Genomic DNA, 22002 nt, shown 5'->3' on the forward strand with positions numbered 1-22002 from the left:
ACTACTACAAAAAACATGAATGTGCAATTTAGGATCCCTTATTCTGAATGTCTGAAGATCAGGTGCTCAGTTTTTCAGGTTTACCCAACTACAAATAGTATTTTCAGTTTAAAAAAGGAAGTTTTTTTCTTTTTTTAATGACGTGGGTATCAGATGCCACAGCAGTCATGTGATCAATTTGTCTGTTTTTCAAGCTCTAAGAAGCTCAGATTGTAGCAGTCAAGTGTTCAGCGTCAGCGAACGATAATGTCTCTTCTCCGAGTTCTCCTTGTCTTTATCCCCATCGAGATAGTAGGTAGGAACCTTCAATCTTGTTCTTGTGGAGTTTAAGGGGATGTTGAGGTTATTTTCTGGAAACAAAATGGAAGATAAAAAAAATGATGACTTATGTGGGATGTTTAGTTACACCACAGCTAACCTTCTCACTCTGTGGATCAAACTTGTAAGAAGTGTCTAATCAAAAACCCGTTGGAGACTCTGAATGACATGATCTAAAATTAAACCTGAAAATAAAAAATAGAAATTAAGATAATAAGTGACAGTAAAGGGTTTGTCTGTTTCTATTTCTAAATGGTAGATACATAGTCTGTGTTACAACTTAGATCTTCTTCAGTCCGGTTGTGGGATTTAATGTAGAGTTACGCACTTTAAAAGGTATTCAAGTTTAGGCCAATAAACATATTAAGATAATCCAACTCATTTTAAATGCACAGATGGAAGAGCTTGTGGTTGTACCTTCATGCCTCAAGGGAATTCAAATATAAAATAATTCCACGTAATTCAATTCAAAAGTACTTTATTAATCCAAACGGTAAGTTAAATTAATCATATTAAATGTATGCACCTTTACTCAGCAGAGGGAACACATGAGAACTGCAATGAAAAACTTGACTCCATCAAAGAACCAAGTGAAAACATATCTGTATGTCTTTAGCATGAGGAAGTTAGTCCATAATTTCAGGAAGAATGCAATGAATGCTGGTAAAGGTTTATTTAGAATCCCCGGTACAACAAAGAAGGGAAACTATGCATTTAAAGTATAAAAAAAAAAAGAAACTTGCTTAAAAAATTGAAAAAAATTCTTAAATACCCGTAATCAAATAATATTATGCAGTTCTGTTTTCTTATTTTGGGAAAGTGTCTCACTTACCAGCTCAATTCAAGATCAAAGGTAACATGACTTGTCTAGATTTCAACCTTGGCAGTGTTTCAGTTTACCCAGAAACAGCTAGATAGAAAACGACATGCAGGTCTAGATTTATGCATATTATTGGCCTGAAGAATTATGTATTTTTACGAAACAAAATACCAGCATACTAAAAGTAAGTGGATGGCTTCAGGATCTATACAGCCAACTGTTCTATATTGTTCAGGTAATTTATCTAATAAAAGACCAAGAACACAAATTCTAGGAACTGAATGCAAATCCGGTAAACGTCTGAGTCATTTTTAACTTTTTCGATTTCAGTCTTGTCATCGTTACTGTGACAAACTGCTCTATAAAACAGGTTTTATGGCATGTTGGAAAGGCAAAGGGAATCTACCGTATTTTCACGACCATAAGGCGCACTGTACTAAAAGGCGCAGTCTCAGTTATATGTGCCATCTCTGTATTTAACACACACATAAGGCGCACCGGACAATAGGGTTTTCTTATATACCGGTTCTTTCCTTTACTACGTTTAAATACCTCTACTGTGTATTCAAAAATAGAGCGGGAGCAAAACTGAGTATGACTGTGCTTTATTCATGTATTTATTACAAAGTATTAATCATACCTGGGAGCTGGCCGTGGGACAGACACATCGCTGATGACACAGAGCGCTGTGATCGCTCCTCTGAAACAGTTTATTGACGCATCAATTAACTTAAAATGCAGAAATCTGCCGGCAGAATATGTTGGCTTTTATTATCCTGGTGCCTGCAGGTTAGATTGTACCAGTTAGTTCTGACGCGCAGCTGAAGCAGCTTTGCTGCTCTGGCTGCGCGGTGCAAAAGTGTGTCTGACGCGCGTTGGGCGGAGCTTCACTATCCTTTCTCTGCCTTGCAGCTATATTTGCTGTGATCAGTGGGAATAAAGTAGCTTTAATATGTTTTTAAGTGGGAAAATCCACCTGAAAACTTAATTTCACAGCAGCCTCTGGCCGGGTCGCCTCCTCGCGGCTCACCACAGTGCTGGTCGGTGGTTTTCATCTATATAATCTAAACTGCAGGCAGCAGGATAATAAAAGCCAACATATTCTGCCAGCAGGTTTCTACATTTGAAGTTAATTTAGGCGTTAATAAACTGTTTCAGAGGAGTGATCATAGCGCTCTGCATCAGCAGTGCTGCGTCTGACTCCCTGCCAGCTCCCAGATCAGCTTCTCTCATTGGTTGATGCAGGTTTTTTATTAACCAGAAAATCTACATTCCTTCTCTTCCAGGTGGTTTTGTAGTCCATTCAGAGTTCCGCTGTCTGTTTAACTCCACTGAGCTGAAGGACATCCAGTACATCTACTCCTACATTTACAACAAGGTGGAGTTTCTCAGATTTGACAGCAATGTTGGGCTTTATGTTGGATACACCCAGTTTGGTCTGAGACAGGCTGACAACTTAAATAGCCAACCTGAAGTTCTGAGGGTGAAGCGTGCTCAGAAGGAGCTGTTCTGTCAGCATAATGCTGGGGTCTGGTACAGAAATATCTTAAATAAATCAGGTGAGTTTATGCCTCTGTGACATCACACGCTGTATGACTATATTCACAGCTTGGCGTAGAAAACATTTTAGGTTATTGATGAATAAAATAGACCATTATCGTCTGTTTGACGCAACAACAAAAAAATATCCTTCTTTAGACTACAAAAAAAAAAGCTTCTCACTTCTCAATGGACTTTATAAAACTGGGGAATAAAGTAATTTCCTTGTTTTAAATAGTCACAGGCAAAATAAGAAACAGATTTCTGAGGCTTCGGATCTGAAGGTTAGCAACAGATTTTCCTGCAACAAAATCTCATTCTTATTCCAAACATTAACTGAAATATGTAATAATCACTGGAGGTAGTTATAGTGCAGCTGAACTGACCATATGGTATTTATCAGGTTTTGAACAAACAACAAAAATAGTTGCTCAGATAGAGCAGACTGCACATTAACAATAGAAAATCATCCTAACATGCACTTTAAAATGTCAACAGATGAAAAATACCAAACAGGAAAGAAAACCTCCACGAACACAGGACCTTTAGATCTTACAAGTAGATCCCAGACGGAATAAAACGTGTCTGAAGACAAACTGATCATAAATCTAAGTGCTTTGTTTAATAAGACAGTGGAGCTAATAACTAGCAGACATGTGCGACTTCATCTGCAAGTATTGTGAGCAGATTACCCAAAAATCCAATCTGGGGAAATTTCCTCTTGCTCAAAATAAATACATGTCATCAATATGAATATAGTAATCTGGGACAGTGACGCTGTCATCCATTTTTTACATATTTATTGCTATTAAAACAACAAAAATCAGGTGTAAAATCCAGGAATGTGCCTCTCCTATTTCCTAAGATTAATCAAATGAATCAATCAATAGTGGTTATTAGGCCATCTGGTCATTCAGTCGACGCTTCTGAGTAGATTTTCCTTCCTTCCCTTTAACTGATCTTTCCATAAGTGTTTCTATTTTCCTCGGCTCAGGTGGAAAATAGAAACAGGCGGCTATCTCTTCCTCCATCATTCTCAGATCATGCAGATCTTGTCTCATTCAGTTTTCCTTCTACTGCCTCTTATTTTTTATAATGAGGAACTTCCATAGATTCAACCTGAGTGGTAGAAAAGTAGATCTACTCCTGGAAGTCTATGCTTAGTTCTAAGTGCTGGTGAAGATTCTCAGTCATTCCAAAAGAAGTACAGCTATAACTGCGCACAGCCTGCCCACACGCAGTTTCTACCGTAATAACAGCCTACAAACAACACTTTCCACCCTCATTCATAAACCGGTAAGATCTGGGACATTTCCAGGAACAGTTTTAGCCAGGTTAGACTGGTGGTCCAAAACGGGGACTGTCCCCAGAAATCAGGGACGTCTGGTTACCGTATCTGAAAGGGACTCTCTAGTCCTATTCCAGCAGTCTAATGTAATGAGTGGATCAGAAAACAAAAAAATATAATGTAACATTACTGTTTAAAGCCTTGTTGAAATAAAGCTGCATTAGTTTATAAAGAAAGTTGAAGACACGTTAGTATGTGGTGTTACTAGCATCGGTTTTATATAGGGAAATACTCTAACCCTATTTAGAACTACAGCCAATGATAATTATTGATACCTAAGGCAGTTGTGCATCCATTGCCGGTTATGACTTGTGATGTGTTCAAATGTCAAAAGCACCAGATGACTTGAAGGATCCAACACTGAAGAAGGTGATCAATGATTCTAACCCTCATCCTGATGTTCCAGTCAGGCCGTCTGTGACCCTGAGGGCCATGAAGCTGCCTGCTGGCGGCCATCCTGCCCTGCTGACCTGCGGCGTCTATGGCTTCTACCCCAAACCTATAAGAGTGAGCTGGCTCAGAGACGGACAGGAGGTCACCGCTGATGTCACTTCCACAGAGGAGCATTCTGATGGGGGATGGCTCTATCAGGTCCACTCTAAAATGGAGTACACACCCAGGTGGGTCCAGGTTCTGGTTCAGACCGGTTCTGTCCATATGGTGAGCTCAGCAGGAGTTGGAGTCTGTCCCTCTGCTCTGACATCACACCTTCCATTGGCTCCAATGAACCCAGCTGATGAAACTAAGACAGGTGGTGGGAAAGTGGGTGGGGCTTAGAGTGGATAACCTGACGGACAGAATCAGAGGCTGTTTTTTCAATCTGTGTTCTTGTACGTTCTAGTGTCCTCGTGCAACGTCATCCTCAGCCGTAGTGCTGTTCCAGTTCACTAGAACAGCAGACCGAGGAAGGACAAAGTCCCCGGCTGTTGTTCTGGCCCCTCCCTCTTTACCCAGCATGCATCAGAGCAGACTTGTACGACTCAGCAGTTCATGGTTTCAGACTGACAGGATGGATCCTATGGAGGATCTGGGTTACTCAGATAAGCTGCTGATCCACATTACAAAGATTGTGGAGAAGCTCAGTTCTGATGGTTCTGGTTCAGTTCTGATGGTTCTGGTTCAGTTCTGATGGTTCTGGTCCAGTTCTGATGGTTCTGGTTCAGTTCTGATGGTTCTGGTCCAGTTCTGATGGTTCTGGTCCAGTTCTGATGGTTCTGGTTCAGTTCTGATGGTTCTGGTCCACTTCTGATGGTTCTGGTCTCTGCAGGTCTGGAGAGAAGATCTCCTGTAGGGTGGAACACGCCAGCCTGAAGGAACCTCTGATCAAAGACTGGGGTAAAAACCTGAATGACTGAACGTCTGACTCCTCCTCTGTGTCTCCTCCTGTCCTCATATTGTCTCCTCCTGTCCTCATACCGTCTCCTCCTGTCCTCATCCCGTCTCCTCCTGTCCTCATATTGTCTCCTCCTGTCCTCATCCCGTCTCCTCCTGTCCTCATATTGTCTCCTCCTGCCTCATCCCGTCTCCTCCTGTCCTCATATCGTCTCCTCCTGTCCTCAGATCCGTCCATGCCAGAGTCAGAGAGGAACCAGGTGGCCATCGGAGCTTCAGGACTGATCCTGGGTCTGGTTCTGTCTCTGGCTGGATTCATCTACTACAAGAGGAAGGCCAGAGGTAGGAACCAGTTAGAACTGGTTTAAAATCCTATCCTGCTTGTTTTTGTAGAATATGAACATAGATATACAGATCCAGCTAAATGTACCCATGCTTAGCCTATCTGGTTGATCTACTTCTAGGGTTTCCATCTCTCTCTCCTCTTCCCGTTCAGATCTGCTCCCTGTTCCGACCTTTGAACCCAGAACCGGTCTGAACATGCGCTGAAGGTTGGTTCTGATCTCTAGAACTACAGTTCCTCTGTCTGAACCGTGGATCAGCTTCTCCATCCTGATGGTCCCATCATGTGATGCCATCTGCTGGTCATATCACAGCTTGGTTCTTTTTTTTCTGGACCTCTGAATCTCATCATGTCTCATTAACTTTGTCGTCCACCATGAAGGAAGGAGGTGTTTAAAGTGAAGGTAGATGTTGCTATGGGGATAAAGCTCGATGATGAACCTGACTTACGAAGGAGAAGTCCATCTGATTGTCTATGGAGGTGCGACTGGAACAATAATCCCATGTTTCTGATGTTTCTGTGTAATCTGGGTTCATTGCTTTGCTTTCTATCAGTGTTTCACAATAAATGAAGGTTCTGCTCAAACCGCTCGTTGTTTCTGCTTCTTCCTGAGCTCATGGTGACCTGGTACCAGAACCAGCATCAGAGGGATTTATAACCAGCTCATTACCATCATGTGATCCTGAGCTGAGGAGGCCAGCTTCCATTTATCAGCTTCCCCAACAATCAAAGCTGGACATAGGCGGATCTACTGGGGTGGCATAGGGTGGCAAATGCCCCCCTAAATTACAGCCTTGCCACCCCTGCTGCCAGCCCAGTTGGCGGAAGTGTTAGAGACGCTTATAAATGATGGATAGTTTGAGAATTACTAATTTCCAATGTCGGACTGCAGCGAATGCAGCACGAGATGACAGAGAGCGACTGAGACTTTGACTGAGACGGTTTTGAAAACCGAGTGGAGCAAAGTGAGGAAGCCAGGGGTGATGGGGAGAGGAGACACGGGATGAAACAGATAAAAACTGATTAACTATCTATGGAGAAATGAAATCATAATGAAAGCACAATGCTGCTAGCATAGCTGCTGATTTACAGATGATAAAAATCAGGTTGCAGAACGTTATTTCTCTATCTATGATGTTAGTTAGGCCTGACGTCTGTTCCTTGTAAAGTAGACTAACGTTACCAAAGGTCATATTGATTCAGCGCCTATCAAGGAAAACATTGTAAAGCAGGGGCGTGCATACATAGACACTAGGTGGTGCTAAAGCGCTAGGAAGTTTGCCCTTTATCAACGAAAATACCCTTTTTAAACTTTTTTTTTTAATTATTATTATTGATATTAAGATTTTACTTAGGTCGGTTTTGAAATGATCTTTTGAAAACCTGAGCCATTAAAAACGACTGAAACAATGCCCCGAAATGAGCCACCTCCTTACGCACACCCGACCAGCCTCTCTCTCTTCCTTTGTCATGTGACCTCGCGCGGTCGCCCGCAGGGCATGCCAGATGCGCAGCATCATAGCAGTTCAGTAAGCGTCTTCAGATAGCAGGAACGGTCGCTGACAGGCTGCTTCTCCGTGCCCCATTAGCAGGTAATATACAGATCAAGCAGAATCATTTTGTTGTGCGTTAAAATGTCTCATTCAGCAGCACCAAACAAGCATTTTGCCGACTGCTCACCTGATAAACTAGTTAGGCTAGATAAAGTTTTACACTGTAGCCCAAGTCAATGACAGATAACGTGAGGACGACCACATAGGCTACAAATAATTTAGGTAGAGTTTGCAATTGCAAATCTATGTGTTAAGATAAATGTTTTCTGTTGTATAGGTTTTGTTAGGCAACATAAATTAACACATTTTGGTCTCTTTATTGTCTTTATTGTATATTGATTTAGTAATTGCAGCACAATGCCAAGAAAGGAGGGTTAATCATATTGAAAAATCTTAAAAGCTGTTCACATTTTATTTTTAAGTGGTTTGTACAAAATCAGCAGGTATTAAAATAGCTATTATTTTGTAGGCTACTATAAGTCATATCCACGTGACAAGACTTCCAGTCATGTTGCCCTAATAGCCCAATATTTAAACTAATGTGGCATATTTGTTAAAGCTATTATTATTATTATTGTCATGATGGTTATTATTATTATATTGTAGCCAGTCACAGCAGGGAAGCTCTATACCATCAACATCTACCAGGCAAGGAGATGAGGAAGAGTTCAGAAATTCATTCAACATGCGTGTGTATTTTTTCTTATAATTAAGTGTTCCACGTGCGCAAAAATGTTCCACGTGCGCAAAAAAGTGCCCTCCCCCCCTCCTGAGCACCTGCCCCCCAAATGTCTGTGCACGCCTCTGTTGTAAAGTTATTTTGAATCTTCCAGATATGAAGAGGCCAGTGTAAATTGTAGTAGCATCGGTTTAGCTCCCCGTATTCCTCCTGCTCTCCCCCTCCCCTACCCGATGTTTGCTTGCGCATGCGCAAATGAGCTACCGGTACAGGCGCACACACCGCTCTTGTGCGCTCAGAGAACTATGGCTCAGCCTGTACCCGCTTTAACGGTGAGAAAGCGTATAAAACTAACAGTAAGTAAAGAAGTTAAATCATTAGTTTGTGAAAGAAAAGGGGTAAATATGAACTGTAACATTCAACTGTTTTTAGTGAGTTTCTGACAGAGTTATGAAGCTAACTGGATGAGCTGGTAATTCAGGATGGATGGATGGATGGATAGATGGTCAATTTACAGACATAAAGAGAAAGAACAGAGACATCTGCTCCGATTTAAGAAGAATTACAGCAGGAGCAGAGAAAGAGGAGGAGCAACAGATAACCAGTGAGGAGGAGCAGGAGGAGGAGAAGAGAGAGGAGGAGGGGGAGGAGCAGGAGGATGAGGGGAAGAGAGAGGAGGAGGAGTAAGGAGGATGAGGGGAAGAGAGAGGAGGAGGAGCAGTAGGATGAGGGGAAGAGAGAGAAGGAGGGGAAGAGAGAGGGGGATGGAGGGTAGAAACAGATCCATGATGAGGACCCAGAGCAGCATTAGTAAAGAACAGAGATGAGGAAAACCAGCAGCAGATCAGGGACAGTCAGCTGCTTGGATGACAGAAGCAGCAGAACTCGGTGAAAGCAGGTGATCCACCTGTTCCTGGACCCGCAGTCAAAAAATGAATAAATGTACAACTTATTTCAAATATAAATAAAACACAACTATTGTTCAACTCAAAATGTTACCTGGTTTATGTCTACGCTCATTAGATCAGTACTGTTGTGGGAAAAAAGTATTCAACTATTCATCCTAGTTAAATAAACGGAGGTCGATGGATTTCACTCAGTCGCCACATTTATTAATAATCTTTGCAAAGAGAGAACAGTTCATCATGCAGCCATCATGGCAGCATTCTGCTCTGTTCTGATCTGGGCAGCGTTCGTCCCCCCCCTAGTTACAACAATGGAAAGCAGTCAGAGTCAAAACTAATTACACACTTTGGTTAACAGTAACATGTTATGAATAAACCTGAGAAAGAATCTGGATTGTTATGGAAGAAGCTATGTCTGGTCTACAAACACCATCCTGCAGGGAATGATGCGGCCTTGAGAGAGAAACAGACTGAGTGAAAACTTTTATAGAGAATAAATATGAAGATTAATATATAATAGAAGAGAAATACAAATGTTCCCACAACAGTCCACCCTTTCGATTATAAAAGGATATTATCCTTGTGTAATCGATATCATAAAACAAAGGAAAATTTATGAATATAAAAAACTAAGAAACTAAAATTGAGAGTATATGTAAAGAAAGCTAAAAACTACAAAACTAAAAAAAAAAAAAAATTAAAAAAATAAGAAAAATAATGATAATTAAAAAATAATGAATCAAAAATCCACAACTGCATTAAGTCGGCGGAAAATGTTAAATGATTATAATAGATGGAAAAATTATGAAAAAGATTATGATAGCTAAAATATGTTGCCAATAAATAGAGCCCTGGAATCACACCTTAGTTGGCAAAAACATTTAACTGTTTTTCCCCATGATGATACTTTTATGGTAAAATATCTATTTGCTGAAAATGTAAAATTTTAGTTCTTATCATTATCAGTTACCCTTTGTCTCCCTGGAAAGAGAAAAGTTCAAATCAGTCAAAACAATAGAACAATTTTTTTTAAGTAATATCAAACACTTAGACACTAAAAATGTTAATCTTTGATTAAAATGCAACACATCACAACACATTTCCCTTCTCATTCATGTTGGATGATTAAAAATCAAAAAGCCAAAGCTGATGTCAGACATCTTCAGGTGGGCGTCTTCATCTTTCTGTTGAAGTTGGTCCCTCATACAGGCGACATTTTGAACGCGGTTCAATGGGTGGTCTGCAGAGCAGCTGGTCCTCAACACATCAGGTGGACTACTGATGTGTTAATTAACCAATCAGAGGGGATTATTCTGCCCCTTTATTCTGATTTAAATAATGACACAGGTCCTTGATTATTTGAAGAAATGCCCAATTATTGTTAAACAAGCATAATCTGTTCATTTGATTTAATTTTTTTTTAAATCTGTCTCATTAAACTTTATTTGTTGTGATATTTGAACCTTATATCAATCCCCTTTATTACCAATTTAAACAGCTGTGCGTTAACTTTAACACATTTAACTCCTGCTTTGTTTTGAAAACAGGTGAGGGGGAAGAATGAGCCACAGAAACTAGAAACTGTCCTTAATTTACAGTTTAACCTTAATTATTCCCTCATTTCTATTTTACCAAGACAAAAAAAACTAAATTATCATTTCACAAATGGACAACATGCAATAGTTAGAGTGGATCCACAGACACTACAGACAACATATAAGACAAACACATAAGACAAACAGATAAGACAAACAGATAAGACAAACAAAACACCAACAAATGGCCATAACGTAAATGATTAAACGTAATTATTGCAAACCTTCATGTGTGTCCGGCCCTTTTCTCTCATTGGGGGGGGGGCTTAGCCCGCCCATCTTTACCGAACCTCCTGTAACTGGGTCAGCGGTAAAATGGACGCTTTCTGTCTATTTATACGCAGGTACTTTAACTCTAAACAGCGAATCAGTTAATATTCTGCTGTAGCCAACCATTTATAACTTTATGTCAGGAGCTATTTCACTCCTAATTCTGAAAGTTAGGATGTTTTTTAATTTTTATCATCCTTGATTTAAATACATTAAGCAGGTTTTAGGTTTTATTTATTTTTAAACATACTTGTTTTATTATTTCACTGTCAGGAAAATATGCCACTTTGATACAAATCTTTCAGGAATTAATTATCTATTTTTGCTAATCTATAATCAGTCAGAGCAACAGTCAGCTTTTCTCTGTCTAACCCCCAGATTCCACATACTCCGTCAGCGCTCCGCTCCGCTCCGCCCCGCTGACGTACGTCGTGCGGAGCGCTTGTCTTTCATGGAAATCAATGAGAGCTGTTCCACATCCACCGCTACTCCTCCCCAAGTCTCCGTCCACGTACGTCTTCTCCGTCCGTCACCGACAAATTACGGAGCCGAGCTATTTTTTGCTCCGCTCCGGTCCGGCCAGGTCATGATCCGCAATTGCAATCGCACCAAACAGGAAAAAGAACATCGACAAATTCCGGTTCGTCAAATTAAAATATAGTAGCAACAGATTGGTGACTAGAAATTATAGCACAGTTCTTATAAATATCTAAAAAAAAAAAAAAAAAAAAAAAACTAACACCGTTTATTTAAATGATTGGATCCAAACTATTGGTTATTCACCAACGAGGAAGCAGATTTCTCATCTCCATTAAAATATTTATTTTATACCGAGGGACTTAAAGTTTAATCAAATCCATTCAAAAGAAACTTCTTATTACAGGAATGAAAAGAGATGCTGAGTTTGGGAGAAGAGAACAAGTTCATTCAAAAAAAGCAGTTTTGAATTATCCTTATCCCCGTTACAAAAATCTACAAATATATATATATATATATATATCTTTGGGCAGAAACTGAACATATGCTGGATGATGGTGGGATTTTTTTAATATGTCATATTAAATTAAGCTCACAGGGTTCATACAGGAATGAGTGACTCTAATTTAATGCTATTTTAATGCTATTAGAAATGATTTTAATGCCATCAACAAGAACCATGTACACAAGTTATTAGTGTACATGAAATATGAAGGAGCTGTAAGCAGAGTTCCATGACTCCTGTATGTATGTAAACACACACACACACACACACACATATATATACGTATATATATATCCTCTAGCTTTTTCTCCGCCTGGAGCTTCCTTTCCGAACATACGACTTTATGATCAGTTCCACGCAAATTAATAGCGATATAATATATCTGACAAAATTGTTTTTATAAACATTTTTATTAAAGAATCATAAATCCAACGATAAACATATTAAATTAATGTTAGTGCCAATTAAGGCCTTGATTAAAAAAAGAATTATGAATTGTAATTATTTTTAATGATCCGCGGAAACCCTGGTTCATCTGGCGCATGCTCTCTACGATCTCCAAGGAACTCAGAGCGGAGGGGACGGAGCCACAGCGGCGGCTGTAGGCTTTGCTTTGTGCAGGCGGTCTGGAGCGCAGCGGGGCGGAGCGGAGCTCTGACGGAGTATGAGGGATTTTGGGGTTAGTCAGAACCTCAGACATTCATGGCACAGGGACAAAGCAACATACCACAAAGTCATGAAGAGATGAAGCTAATCTCTCTGACTGGCTGCTGTGGGAATAGAGAATTTGGTTTGTGACTAAAACCTGTGCGTATTTTACTACTACTGTGTCAGACCATGTTTGGACCCTTTTCTCTCTCTGGATCTGCCTCAGTTTTCATCTCCAGGTCCGTCCATAACATCATGGAACATGGTGACAGCAGGAAATGAACAAAACCAGACCCGTCCTGTTTTTAAACAACCACAGGCCTGATAATAAACGTTTGGTTTTCCAGTCCTGAAGCCGACAGGAAAAGACAGTTGCTGCTGAGTTTTTTGCGAGGGTCTTTTATTTTGTATGTATAATCTTTAGTATTATATTAATTTTAGTGCATTAAAATGATTAACCTATTAATCTTTAATTTAGCAAGTTGTTTTGTTAGATCACATTTATTTATTTGATTATTTTTAAGGTAGAAGAAGAGGATTGTTTAAGATAATTTTCCAGTATTTGATTTCTATTAATCTTTAAATCTGTAAACAATCTGTTGTTTTGTAATTTAGTTTTTGAAATTTACTTTAAATAAAAGATTCATCTCAAAAACTTTTATAGTGAGTAAATAGGAATATTAATATATAATAGAAGAGAAATCAAAATGTTCCAACAAAACTGGCAAAAATGTAATCTAGGATGTCTACTAGTCCTAATCAGAATCTGATTCTGATATAGGTACATTTATGACTAGTTGGAATTAGGGGTGGAACGGTTCACAAAATCCACGATTAGGTTCGGTTTGAGGTTCCGTGGTCACAGTTTTCTCCACAACAACTGATTTTTTTCCCTGCTACACCCGGCTAAGCTGGTTCCTTCTGCTTTGGACTGTAAACGCTTCGCCTATGAGAAAAAGGAGCAGCGCATGACCCGACCGCAACACACGCGAACTGAACCGAAACAATTGAACCGAACGGTTCGGACGGTTTTCATAAACCGTTCCATTCCTAGTAGGAATGTAGTTTAGATCAGGAAGAATCTTATTTTATAGATACACAGATGGAACAATCGAGGACAGCACTTCTAATAAATGTTGAAATGGCCATTAAGACAAACAGTTTAAAGCAGGAGTCTTCAAGGTTTTCCAGACCAAGGACCCCCAAACTGATGGCCAGAGCGGGGACCCCCTAATTATATAAATTGTATGAAAAATTTGCTCTATCAAACTGGTCCTACAGTCGCTCTATTACAGATGGAGTAATGTAACTAAAGTAATCCCTCCCTGGGATTATTAAAGTATTTCTGATTCCTGGTTGATGGGACAGGTGTTGTGAATGAAATGGTGTCCAGCTTAAAGAGCTCCTGTGTGTCTCTGAATGTGAGCATTGATGACTGAAAGACATCTTCTGCCTCCATTTATCTGTTTACTACAGTCTGTTCAATTCATGTTAATGTGGATTTAAAGACATTTCAATTAGTGGAAAAATTGCAGGGGGAATATAAAAGAAAAGTCTAATCAATAAAAACTTTCGCGACCCCCCTAGGGGTCACGGACCCCCTGTTGAAGACCCCTGGTTTAAAGCATTTTAGTAATTGTCATTAGTTGTGTTGAAAGGAAGTAATCATAGCTCCAGGAACAACATGACTTTGCTGTTCTTCAGGCATTAAAGAAATTTTCATCTCCTGCTGCTCTGCTGGTTGAACAGCAGGGGGAGCCACAGATCATCTGCCTTTTAACAAACTAATTATAAAAGGCATTGAAAAATACAGCATAAAAAGGAAGCAGTAGTAATGCTAATGCAGTGAACGTGTTCCCTCAGTCGTTCTTCCCTCCACGGTTCTTCCGTTCATCCTTGTCTCCTGCAGAGCAGAACCAGGTGTGAGTTTGATCGATCAGGGAGGCCATGACTGAGAAACTATTATCTCAGAACCAGCCTAGAACTCACCTGGAGGAAGAACAACCAGCTGAATGGAGCAGATGGGGGTAGGATCAAATATCTCTCTCTCCAGCCGACACTCATATATTCCATTGTCATTAGGTGTCACGTTCTTCAGGACTACAGACACGTCTCCATCCTTCATCTCTCTGTCCTGCAGATCCACCCGGTCCTTGTAGGACGGATGCTGGCCATCTGGATCATCTTTGTTGTTTTTATAGAGGAGGACATGTTCTTCCTTCAGATCCTCTCTGGTCCACTCCACACCTGTCACTGATTGGTGATCAGTGACTTTACACGGCAGAATGACGTCTTGTCCAGGTTTTGCTTTGATTGTTTTCTGACCTGCAGGAGAGGGAAACACAGCAGAACACAGAGGTTAAAGGTCAAGCAGCACCAGAGTGATGAGACAGAGACCAAAATACTAAGACAGAGGTACTCTGTGGAATAGATTTTAAAACAAGTAGTTTCAAAGTTTCTGTTCTGGATGGATCCAGATTTGATGAACTAATCAAATCTCTGAAAACCAGCAGAACAAGTTCCACACTTCACTTCTTCACCAGCTGGAGACAACCATCCAGAACTCCTCAAGAGGAAACGTTTGTTTCACCTGGTTTAATTTCGTTAAAAAAAATAATCTTTAAGGAACCTTTTGCTATCTGATTATTAATCGATTAATCGAAAAAATAAACAGATTAATCAATTTTCAGAATAATCATTAGTCGCAGCTCTAATTTTATGGCAACTTTCCAAATACGTTTCTTCCATCATGCAGCAGCTGCTTCACCCTGAGGCTGCCCTGCAGCATCATATCTGGGTTATCTACAATCATATAATGTTTCTATTATACAAGTGTTTTTAATAGTAAAGGATTAAATGTAACAACCTTTTATCACCATCCTATATTGCTGCTGTCTGACTGTTTAAATAGCTCCTCATGTCTATTTTCTTTTTTAGTGACATCATCTACAAACACAACACTAAGCATGAGCCTAAGTTTATTCAAATATAAAATACCTAAACAATTATAAAAGACAATATAACACTATCTTATCTGTAATGTAATAGTATCCAAAATAAACAGCCAGATTCAAGCATTTTTACCAGATATTAATGTACTAATTTACTCATGGATGTGTGGAAATCTAGAAAAATAGAATCAGTGTAAATAGAGTTCTTCTGTTGGTCTTTATTCTATTTCTAGAAGTAGAACTAAAATTAAATAGAACTATTTTTACGTGGGGAAAAAAATGGCAGATATTCAGCATCGTTCTCATGTTGTTGTGTTCTACAAAAGAAATAAAAGCTGTTATTTCTACCTGAACTGCCATCCAAATGAAGACAGTAATAGAAATATTGTTAAAGGGAATCAGAAACGTTGATAGTTTTCAGTCTTTGTTCATTTTAACAGCAGTTTTCTGAACTCCTGTCTGACTCAGAATATTTAGTTTTAGAAATATAATCCTAATGTTGGTTTCTTTCATTTAAGTTCATCAAATCCAAACTCTCTCCTGCTTCTTTACAGAACTGCAATCAGAAGCTCTCGCCTGTTTTAGCCTAGATAATATTTAGTTTTTTAATTGGGACTAGTCTAGTAGCCTAATATTAAATTTGGTAACCGCCGTATTCTAGCGTCTTTTTTTATTTATTTTTTTATTTCGTGCTCCAAGCAAGCGGCACACATACAGACTAGAAAACGAGCAATCGGGAAGAGAGAAGGAAAAACTTAAGGCAGGAAAATCAGGGTGGAGTTAAACAGCGCAGCACAGTAGGCCTACCCTGTGCTGCTATGTGAAAAATACAGGAAACAGCAGACAGAAGAAAAGAAGCCACTGCTGCTACAAAGCTGGATAGTAAATTATAAACACATCCAATTATTGGTAGGGACAAATGGGTCGGTCCAAAATTTTGGTAGGGACATGTCCCTATGGTCCCTATGCTAACCTAGCTAGGCCCAATAGACGCTGTCGCTGCTCAGACCTAATAAACGTTAAAGGTCATCTCAACCCAGGTTCATTTTCATCAATCTGTCTGCTTTAATGCCCATGACAACCCGATTTAATAAAGATTGAGATCTGTCATTAAAACCCTAAAAAATAATATCAAATACTTGCTGCAATGAGCGGAGTCATGCTAAGTTAGCTTCCATGATAGCCAAAAACCCGATTGACAAGTCGATCTGAGTCAGTCCAGAACAGATAATCCAGTCGAAATGTCAGTGCAGCGGCTATTTACATCATGTCAAAATAATTCCTGCGTGTTTTTTTCTAGTAAAGCATCAAAAATAAGTTAGATTATAAAGGGCCTTCGCAGCGTATCCCTGCTTGGATGTAATAAAACTCACCTGGAGTGTCGACAATGGAGCAACCAAAGATCACGAGAAGAAAAATTCTTATAATCCCGCCAATTAGCTCCATCCTGAAGATCATAAAAATGTTTTTTTCTGATGAATCCAACAGAACGATGTATTGGGATTCGAGAAAACAGCGTAAGGTCTATCAGGATTGGGAAGTCAGCATTTCCGGCCACGTCCTTCATTCCCAAAGTTTGAGCTTCCCCTCTCGCACTGGCGTGCAATGAGAGAGGCAATCCAACCTAAATACATGCAGACTGCCGCTACTGCTTCATACAGAACATTTTATGTTCTAGTTTGGTCTGTTGGACCAAGTCCAGTTCGTTGCATGTTGTGTTTCAGGACCCATCGGTCGGTAGAAAGGACCTGTACCTCTTTCCGTTAGCTGGCTGTTCTCCATCCTGACTGACTGACTGACTCCCAGTTTTTTAATCCAAAGCAACAGTTCTAATCAGACTGATTAGTTTGTTAGTAGAAGGAATGGGCTTTTTTGCATTGGAGCTGCATTCACAGTTCACGGATGTTGCGAGGGTGCGGACGGAAGAAAGAACCAGCCTCCAAAATGTGTATAATAATCCAAACTGGAACCCTTGAAGAATCTTTTCCACAAAAAGGCGAATAAAAACAATAAAGAAGGATAAAAAATACAAATAAAACAATCAAAAATGAAAAGGATAAACTAGACTGGAAAGAATAAAGAAGGATAAAAAATAAAAATTAAACAATCAAAAATGAAAAGGATAAACTAGACTGGAAACAATAAAGGATAAAAAATAAAACAATAAAAAATGAAAAGGATAAAAAAAGACTTGAAACAATACAGAAGGATAAAAAATAAAAATAAAACAATCAAAAATGAAAAGGATTAACTAGGCTGGAAACAATAAGAATGGAAAAAGTAAAAATGTTTCTTCCCACGCAGGTGTAAAGATAAAACCCTTGCTGGAGGCCAAAAAGACTGAAGGGATTAGAAGAAAAATGTGAGTTCTGTCTCCAACCCCAACGATCAGGTAGAAACATCAAAGAATGATGTTCCGTTGTCATCTGTCGAAGTTCTCTTTCTCTGAGGCGAAGACAAAAAACCCAACATCCTGTTTGTCTCAAACCTTAAACATCTTACCACATTTTTTAAACCACGCCCATCGGTATCTGTTACCTAAACGGTTACTTCTTCAGTTCCATAAATGATTGAAAAAAAAAATTACATACTTCTGTTTGAATTTCTATTAAGCACCTCATGCTTTCAGTGGATTACAATATTCAATTATACTTTCAAACTATGCCATTTCTTCTTTGGGTTTGGCTGTAATTAAAGGACAGATTCTAATATATCTGCAGGGTGGGAACTATAAATCTGATAGGAGTTTAAACTTAGTTCTTTTTTATTGCAGGCCCGTTTGTTTCCTTTTAGTCAGCGGTTCAAATAACGTCCACAAACAGTTTTTTTGATCGTTTTAACATTGTCAAATGACATTAAAAGTATCCGCTTCCAATAATCATTCAGTTCAGCAACAGTCACATTAGATGAGCGATTGCGCTGTTAACATTATTATCCAACCAAACAATGTTCCAGTCCTCTCGAAATGTTTGCTCACCTGGGTCGAAGAACAATAAGCCACCAGGTTACTCACACAACAGCTGAGGCGATGATTGCCAGGTAACGTTAAGTCCACACACGTGTTGAAGTAATCCACAATTGGAAACGTTAATCCACAATCGGGCAATATCCGACACTTCGGGACAGTGTTTCAACCTAATGTAGTGGCAACTTCGGAGCCACCGCTTCAGAGTGGAAATATGTAGTGATGTTATGAGATGAGCCGAGGCTTCGATGCGTGGGTTGAGTAATGGAGGGGCGTTTCCCCGAAGCGCGTGTCGAGGCGTGATTCATTTAGAGGAGGGGCCAAAATTGATGACGTCCGAGGCCTCGCTACCGTGAAACCACGTGACCGGTTCGGTAAGTGGTTCGGGAAGTGCAAGAGTTTTGACAGGCATCTAAACAGCCTCAGTGTTCAGTCAAGATGTGGGAGTTTGGAGGAGAGCTGCTGTCAGCTGGATAAAGTTTGGATGGATTCTAAGAATAGATTGGTTGTTTTTCCAACCAATCTAGTTGCTTAAAGCTAATTTGGTTAGAAAAAACAATGTAATGATCAAAATCTGAGCAAACCAACAGACAAAGCCAGTGTTAATACGTCAGGGTTAAGAAGTATTTTCTCCCAGAGCGGACTAACCACATGAGTGGCGTCCTCTGTGGGACAGGCTCTCATGCTGGAGGCTGACAGTTCAAAACCTGTCTCTCTCTTTTGAAAGTTGCGATTAAACTTAATTATTTTGGCTGATGAGACTAATTTGCATTGTTTTGCCCGAGTAAAAATATAGATTGGGTAAATTAGGTCGGTTTAGTAAAAAGATTGGTTGAACATAACTTCCAACCTGATTAAAACCAAAAAACATGAAAAAACTATCATGTTTGAATAAAAATGACTAACACCTTTAATTTCGTTCATCATTGCCCAATTTGCACAAACACTTTCACTGTCTGCTTGAGTTTATTTCACTAAAATGGCAGAAAAACGGTTCACCTTAAATTATTGTTCTAAGAAATTTTACACTTAAAAAAACTCACAAAAGATTTTATTATACACACCAACCATTAACAATTTCAAGGGAACTTAAAAGGGGGAAAAAAGAAAAACAATTGCAAAAAAAAAAAAAAAATCACAGATCTTATTATAAACTGTAGTTCTGCTGCCCACCAGTAGGTGGTGACATGTTCACATGAAGCCTCATGAACTGTGGGGATCGTTGAAGCAATTTGGCCAAACGGTTCAATGCCTCATGAGGCTTCATCTCACCATCACTAGAAATATGGATCAGATCCAACGTGCGTCTTCGAAAAATAGAGGCATTTATTTGTCTTTCACTGACATATGAACGTACAAAACAAAAGCGCTCCCTCCCGCATCACGCGGTTGAAAAACTGTTTGTCCCTTCCACTCTACCTGAGTGGCAGGTGACAGCACCTATTCATCAAATCAGCTCAACGTCACGCCCACCAGAGAGGAAGAGATGGCAAATAAACCAATCAGAACGAAAACAGACATATTTCCAACTAATTCAAAACTAAATCAGGAGAATTAGAATGCGAATAAGTTCATAATAAATTCAGAAAAAAACAAAACAGATGCAAAACGGCTCCAACATCATCATTACATTTGATTGGTTCCTGCTCCCGGTGGTTGGAACCTTTATTCCACTCTGGATTCTCATCAGTCTTTGTTCACTTTACAAGAAAAAAGAAATAAATAAACAAACAGTTTTGGAAACTTCGGTTTTCATTCTTTTCCTGCTTTGTGTGTCAACTTTCACGGTTGCTAAGCAACAGAGCGTATGGCGGTAAAACCCGCCATACGCTCTGTATAACCCATTTGGCAAAAATTTTGAGGACACTTAAAATGCAGCCTTAAAATGCGTCCTCCTTTTCCCCGAATTCTGAGGATGCATCGCTACCGTCCTTAGTGGCCTCGCCTCCCGGTGCTTTGCGCGCTCTTTTTTTTTTTTTTTTTTTTAAGTAGTTGAAGAAGAGGAAGAAGAAGAAAGTCGGATTTTCTTCAAGTTATGGACAACCGAAAGCAGCAGCTGCGCCGGCAGTAGTGCGGAGAACACCTTTAAATGTAAGTAGTTTTTTTTTTTTTTTTTTTTTAATGAACATCTATTAAAATACATGACGTATCGGAGCCACCGGGATGTGTAGGAGCAGCTAAAGCTAAAGCTAAGAGCTAACCTGTTGATACGTGATGTTCATCAACAATTAAAAGCCTTCATACAAATGTCACTATTTTTTATTTTAACCTACATCTTACTGTACTGATAGCCGTAGCCCTGACTAATCGGATCTATTTATTCTCAAACAGTTTATTACAAAGTATTAGAGCTGTTAAAGCTTAATGCAGCTGAAGAAATAACATTAGTCCAGCTGTACTGGGCTGTTAATACTGCAAACGTTTTGTTTTAATACTCAATAACGTATAGTTTATTTACAGTACAGTATAATACGGTTTAAAGTATAATTCGCTTGAAGAACAATACCGGCGTAATTATACAGAACAGTCATTTTGCCTGTTGACATAACAGAAATATGCTTTACATGTCACTTTTGTGAGACCCTCACAAAGAGTGAAATAGTTTTTATTTTACTTGAAAATGAAAATGCAAGTTAAAAGTATTTTTAATGTACTGTAATGGTTATTCAGCCAAATAATATCAGTAGAAATCCGCTGTAGATCGCTAGGATGAGAAACGGAACCTTTCTGTCATAGCCCGTGTTTCCAGGTGCTCCCTCCCCTCAGAGGAGTTTTGGGAACGAAAGAGAATGGTTCGTTGTTCTTGATCCTGTGATCATTCACTCTGTTTTTCAGGTTAGTACAACGTGAAAACAACCTCAACTTATCCCTTAAGATTTAATAGTTTATGTGAAGTTACTGGGAGACCGTTTATGACATTTTTGAGTGCTTTAGATCGAGTTTTTGACACTAGAAAAAGTCCGCGATTTTCGCCGGTTGTGCTGCAGTTGTTGCCGTGGCAACGGGCATCCTTGTGACACTGAAGGTGGTTGTTTATATTCATCCACGATAATACTACTGTTGGTTACCTGATTACTTGACAAGTGTAATTTATTAGGTGAAGGGTTTTGTTATCTTTACATTTATTACAATACTTTAATATTTCTTCTCTTTACATTTCCAAACATTTGTGTTTAAGGGTTTACTGTACACTGTATGGGTTATGAAGATAACTGAGCCTTTAGTGCACTTATTGTTGTTGGAATGGTTTGAACATATTTGTTATTTTCCATTTTTATTTCCCATTTGCAATGATGTCAATACGTTTTGAAAAGACATTGAGTATTCTGAACAGCTTTAAGCTAAAGAAAATGAAAGTGAATTCATATTGCACTATAGTTGTGATTAGCAGCACTATAAAAACTGCACTGGCTAACAGTATTATTTGTACTCTTTAATGGCAGCTATATGGGACTAGTACCTATACAGAGAGTGCCCGTGGATATATTTCAATGTGAAATGATGAGGGGTTTAGGTGTTTATTGAAGTCAAAGCGTGATACTGAGTGTGAGAGAAACTAGTGTATTTTGACAGAGTTATATGGTTATGTTTAATATAACAATAGCTTTATGGTTATACTCTATGTTTGTGTTCTATGGGAACAGAACAAACAACATTACATACTCACCTGTTTAATGGACACTGGACACTGCACATTCACTTACATTCACACATATCATACTTACCTGACAGTAACACACACTCACCTACTTAC

The 22002-nt window shown here is 39.2% G+C and overlaps 2 protein-coding genes across 2 annotated transcripts; one reads left to right on the forward strand and one right to left on the reverse strand.

Annotated features, from left to right (window-relative positions):
• Positions 1-244: 244 nt before the first annotated feature.
• LOC119777845 (SLA class II histocompatibility antigen, DQ haplotype D beta chain-like) lies at positions 245-6285 on the forward strand. Its single transcript, XM_038276852.1, has 6 exons — positions 245-295; positions 2425-2701; positions 4436-4645; positions 5293-5360; positions 5586-5699; positions 5854-6285. The coding sequence occupies exons 1-6, from the start codon at positions 247-249 to the stop codon at positions 5904-5906; spliced, it is 771 nt and encodes a 256-aa protein (XP_038132780.1). The 5' UTR covers positions 245-246; the 3' UTR covers positions 5907-6285.
• A 7906-nt stretch (positions 6286-14191) lies between these two features.
• Positions 14192-16756, reverse strand: LOC119777849 (myelin-oligodendrocyte glycoprotein-like). The gene is made up of 3 exons (XM_038276856.1): positions 16657-16756; positions 14322-14657; positions 14192-14235 (listed from the first exon to the last, which is right to left on the reverse strand). The coding sequence occupies exons 1-3, from the start codon at positions 16739-16741 to the stop codon at positions 14192-14194; spliced, it is 465 nt and encodes a 154-aa protein (XP_038132784.1). The 5' UTR covers positions 16742-16756.
• Between the last annotated feature and the right edge of the window lie 5246 nt (positions 16757-22002).

Source organism: Cyprinodon tularosa, unplaced genomic scaffold, assembly GCF_016077235.1.
Source record: "Cyprinodon tularosa strain WSP-4 unplaced genomic scaffold, ASM1607723v1 ctg1281, whole genome shotgun sequence".
NCBI classification, from domain to species: domain Eukaryota; kingdom Metazoa; phylum Chordata; class Actinopteri; order Cyprinodontiformes; family Cyprinodontidae; genus Cyprinodon; species Cyprinodon tularosa.

What these genes read in the sequence shown, in the direction of transcription:
- LOC119777845 (XM_038276852.1), top strand. Translation starts at nt 247, where the DNA reads ATGTCTCTTCTCCGAGTTCTCCTTGTCTTTATCCCCATCGAGATAGTA. An exon ending in AAAATGGAGTACACACCCAG is followed by an intron (nt 4,646 to 5,292) that starts GTGGGTCCAGGT and finishes TGGTCTCTGCAG; the next exon opens with GTCTGGAGAGAAGATCTCCT. An exon ending in ACCTCTGATCAAAGACTGGG is followed by an intron (nt 5,361 to 5,585) that starts GTAAAAACCTGA and finishes TCCTGTCCTCAG; the next exon opens with ATCCGTCCATGCCAGAGTCA.
- LOC119777849 (XM_038276856.1), bottom strand. Translation starts at nt 16,741, where the DNA reads ATGATCTTCAGGATGGAGCTAATTGGCGGGATTATAAGAATTTTTCTT. An exon ending in CTCCATTGTCGACACTCCAG is followed by an intron (nt 14,658 to 16,656) that starts GTGAGTTTTATT and finishes CCTCTCCTGCAG; the next exon opens with GTCAGAAAACAATCAAAGCA. An exon ending in GCTGGTTGTTCTTCCTCCAG is followed by an intron (nt 14,236 to 14,321) that starts GTGAGTTCTAGG and finishes TCTGCTCTGCAG; the next exon opens with GAGACAAGGATGAACGGAAG.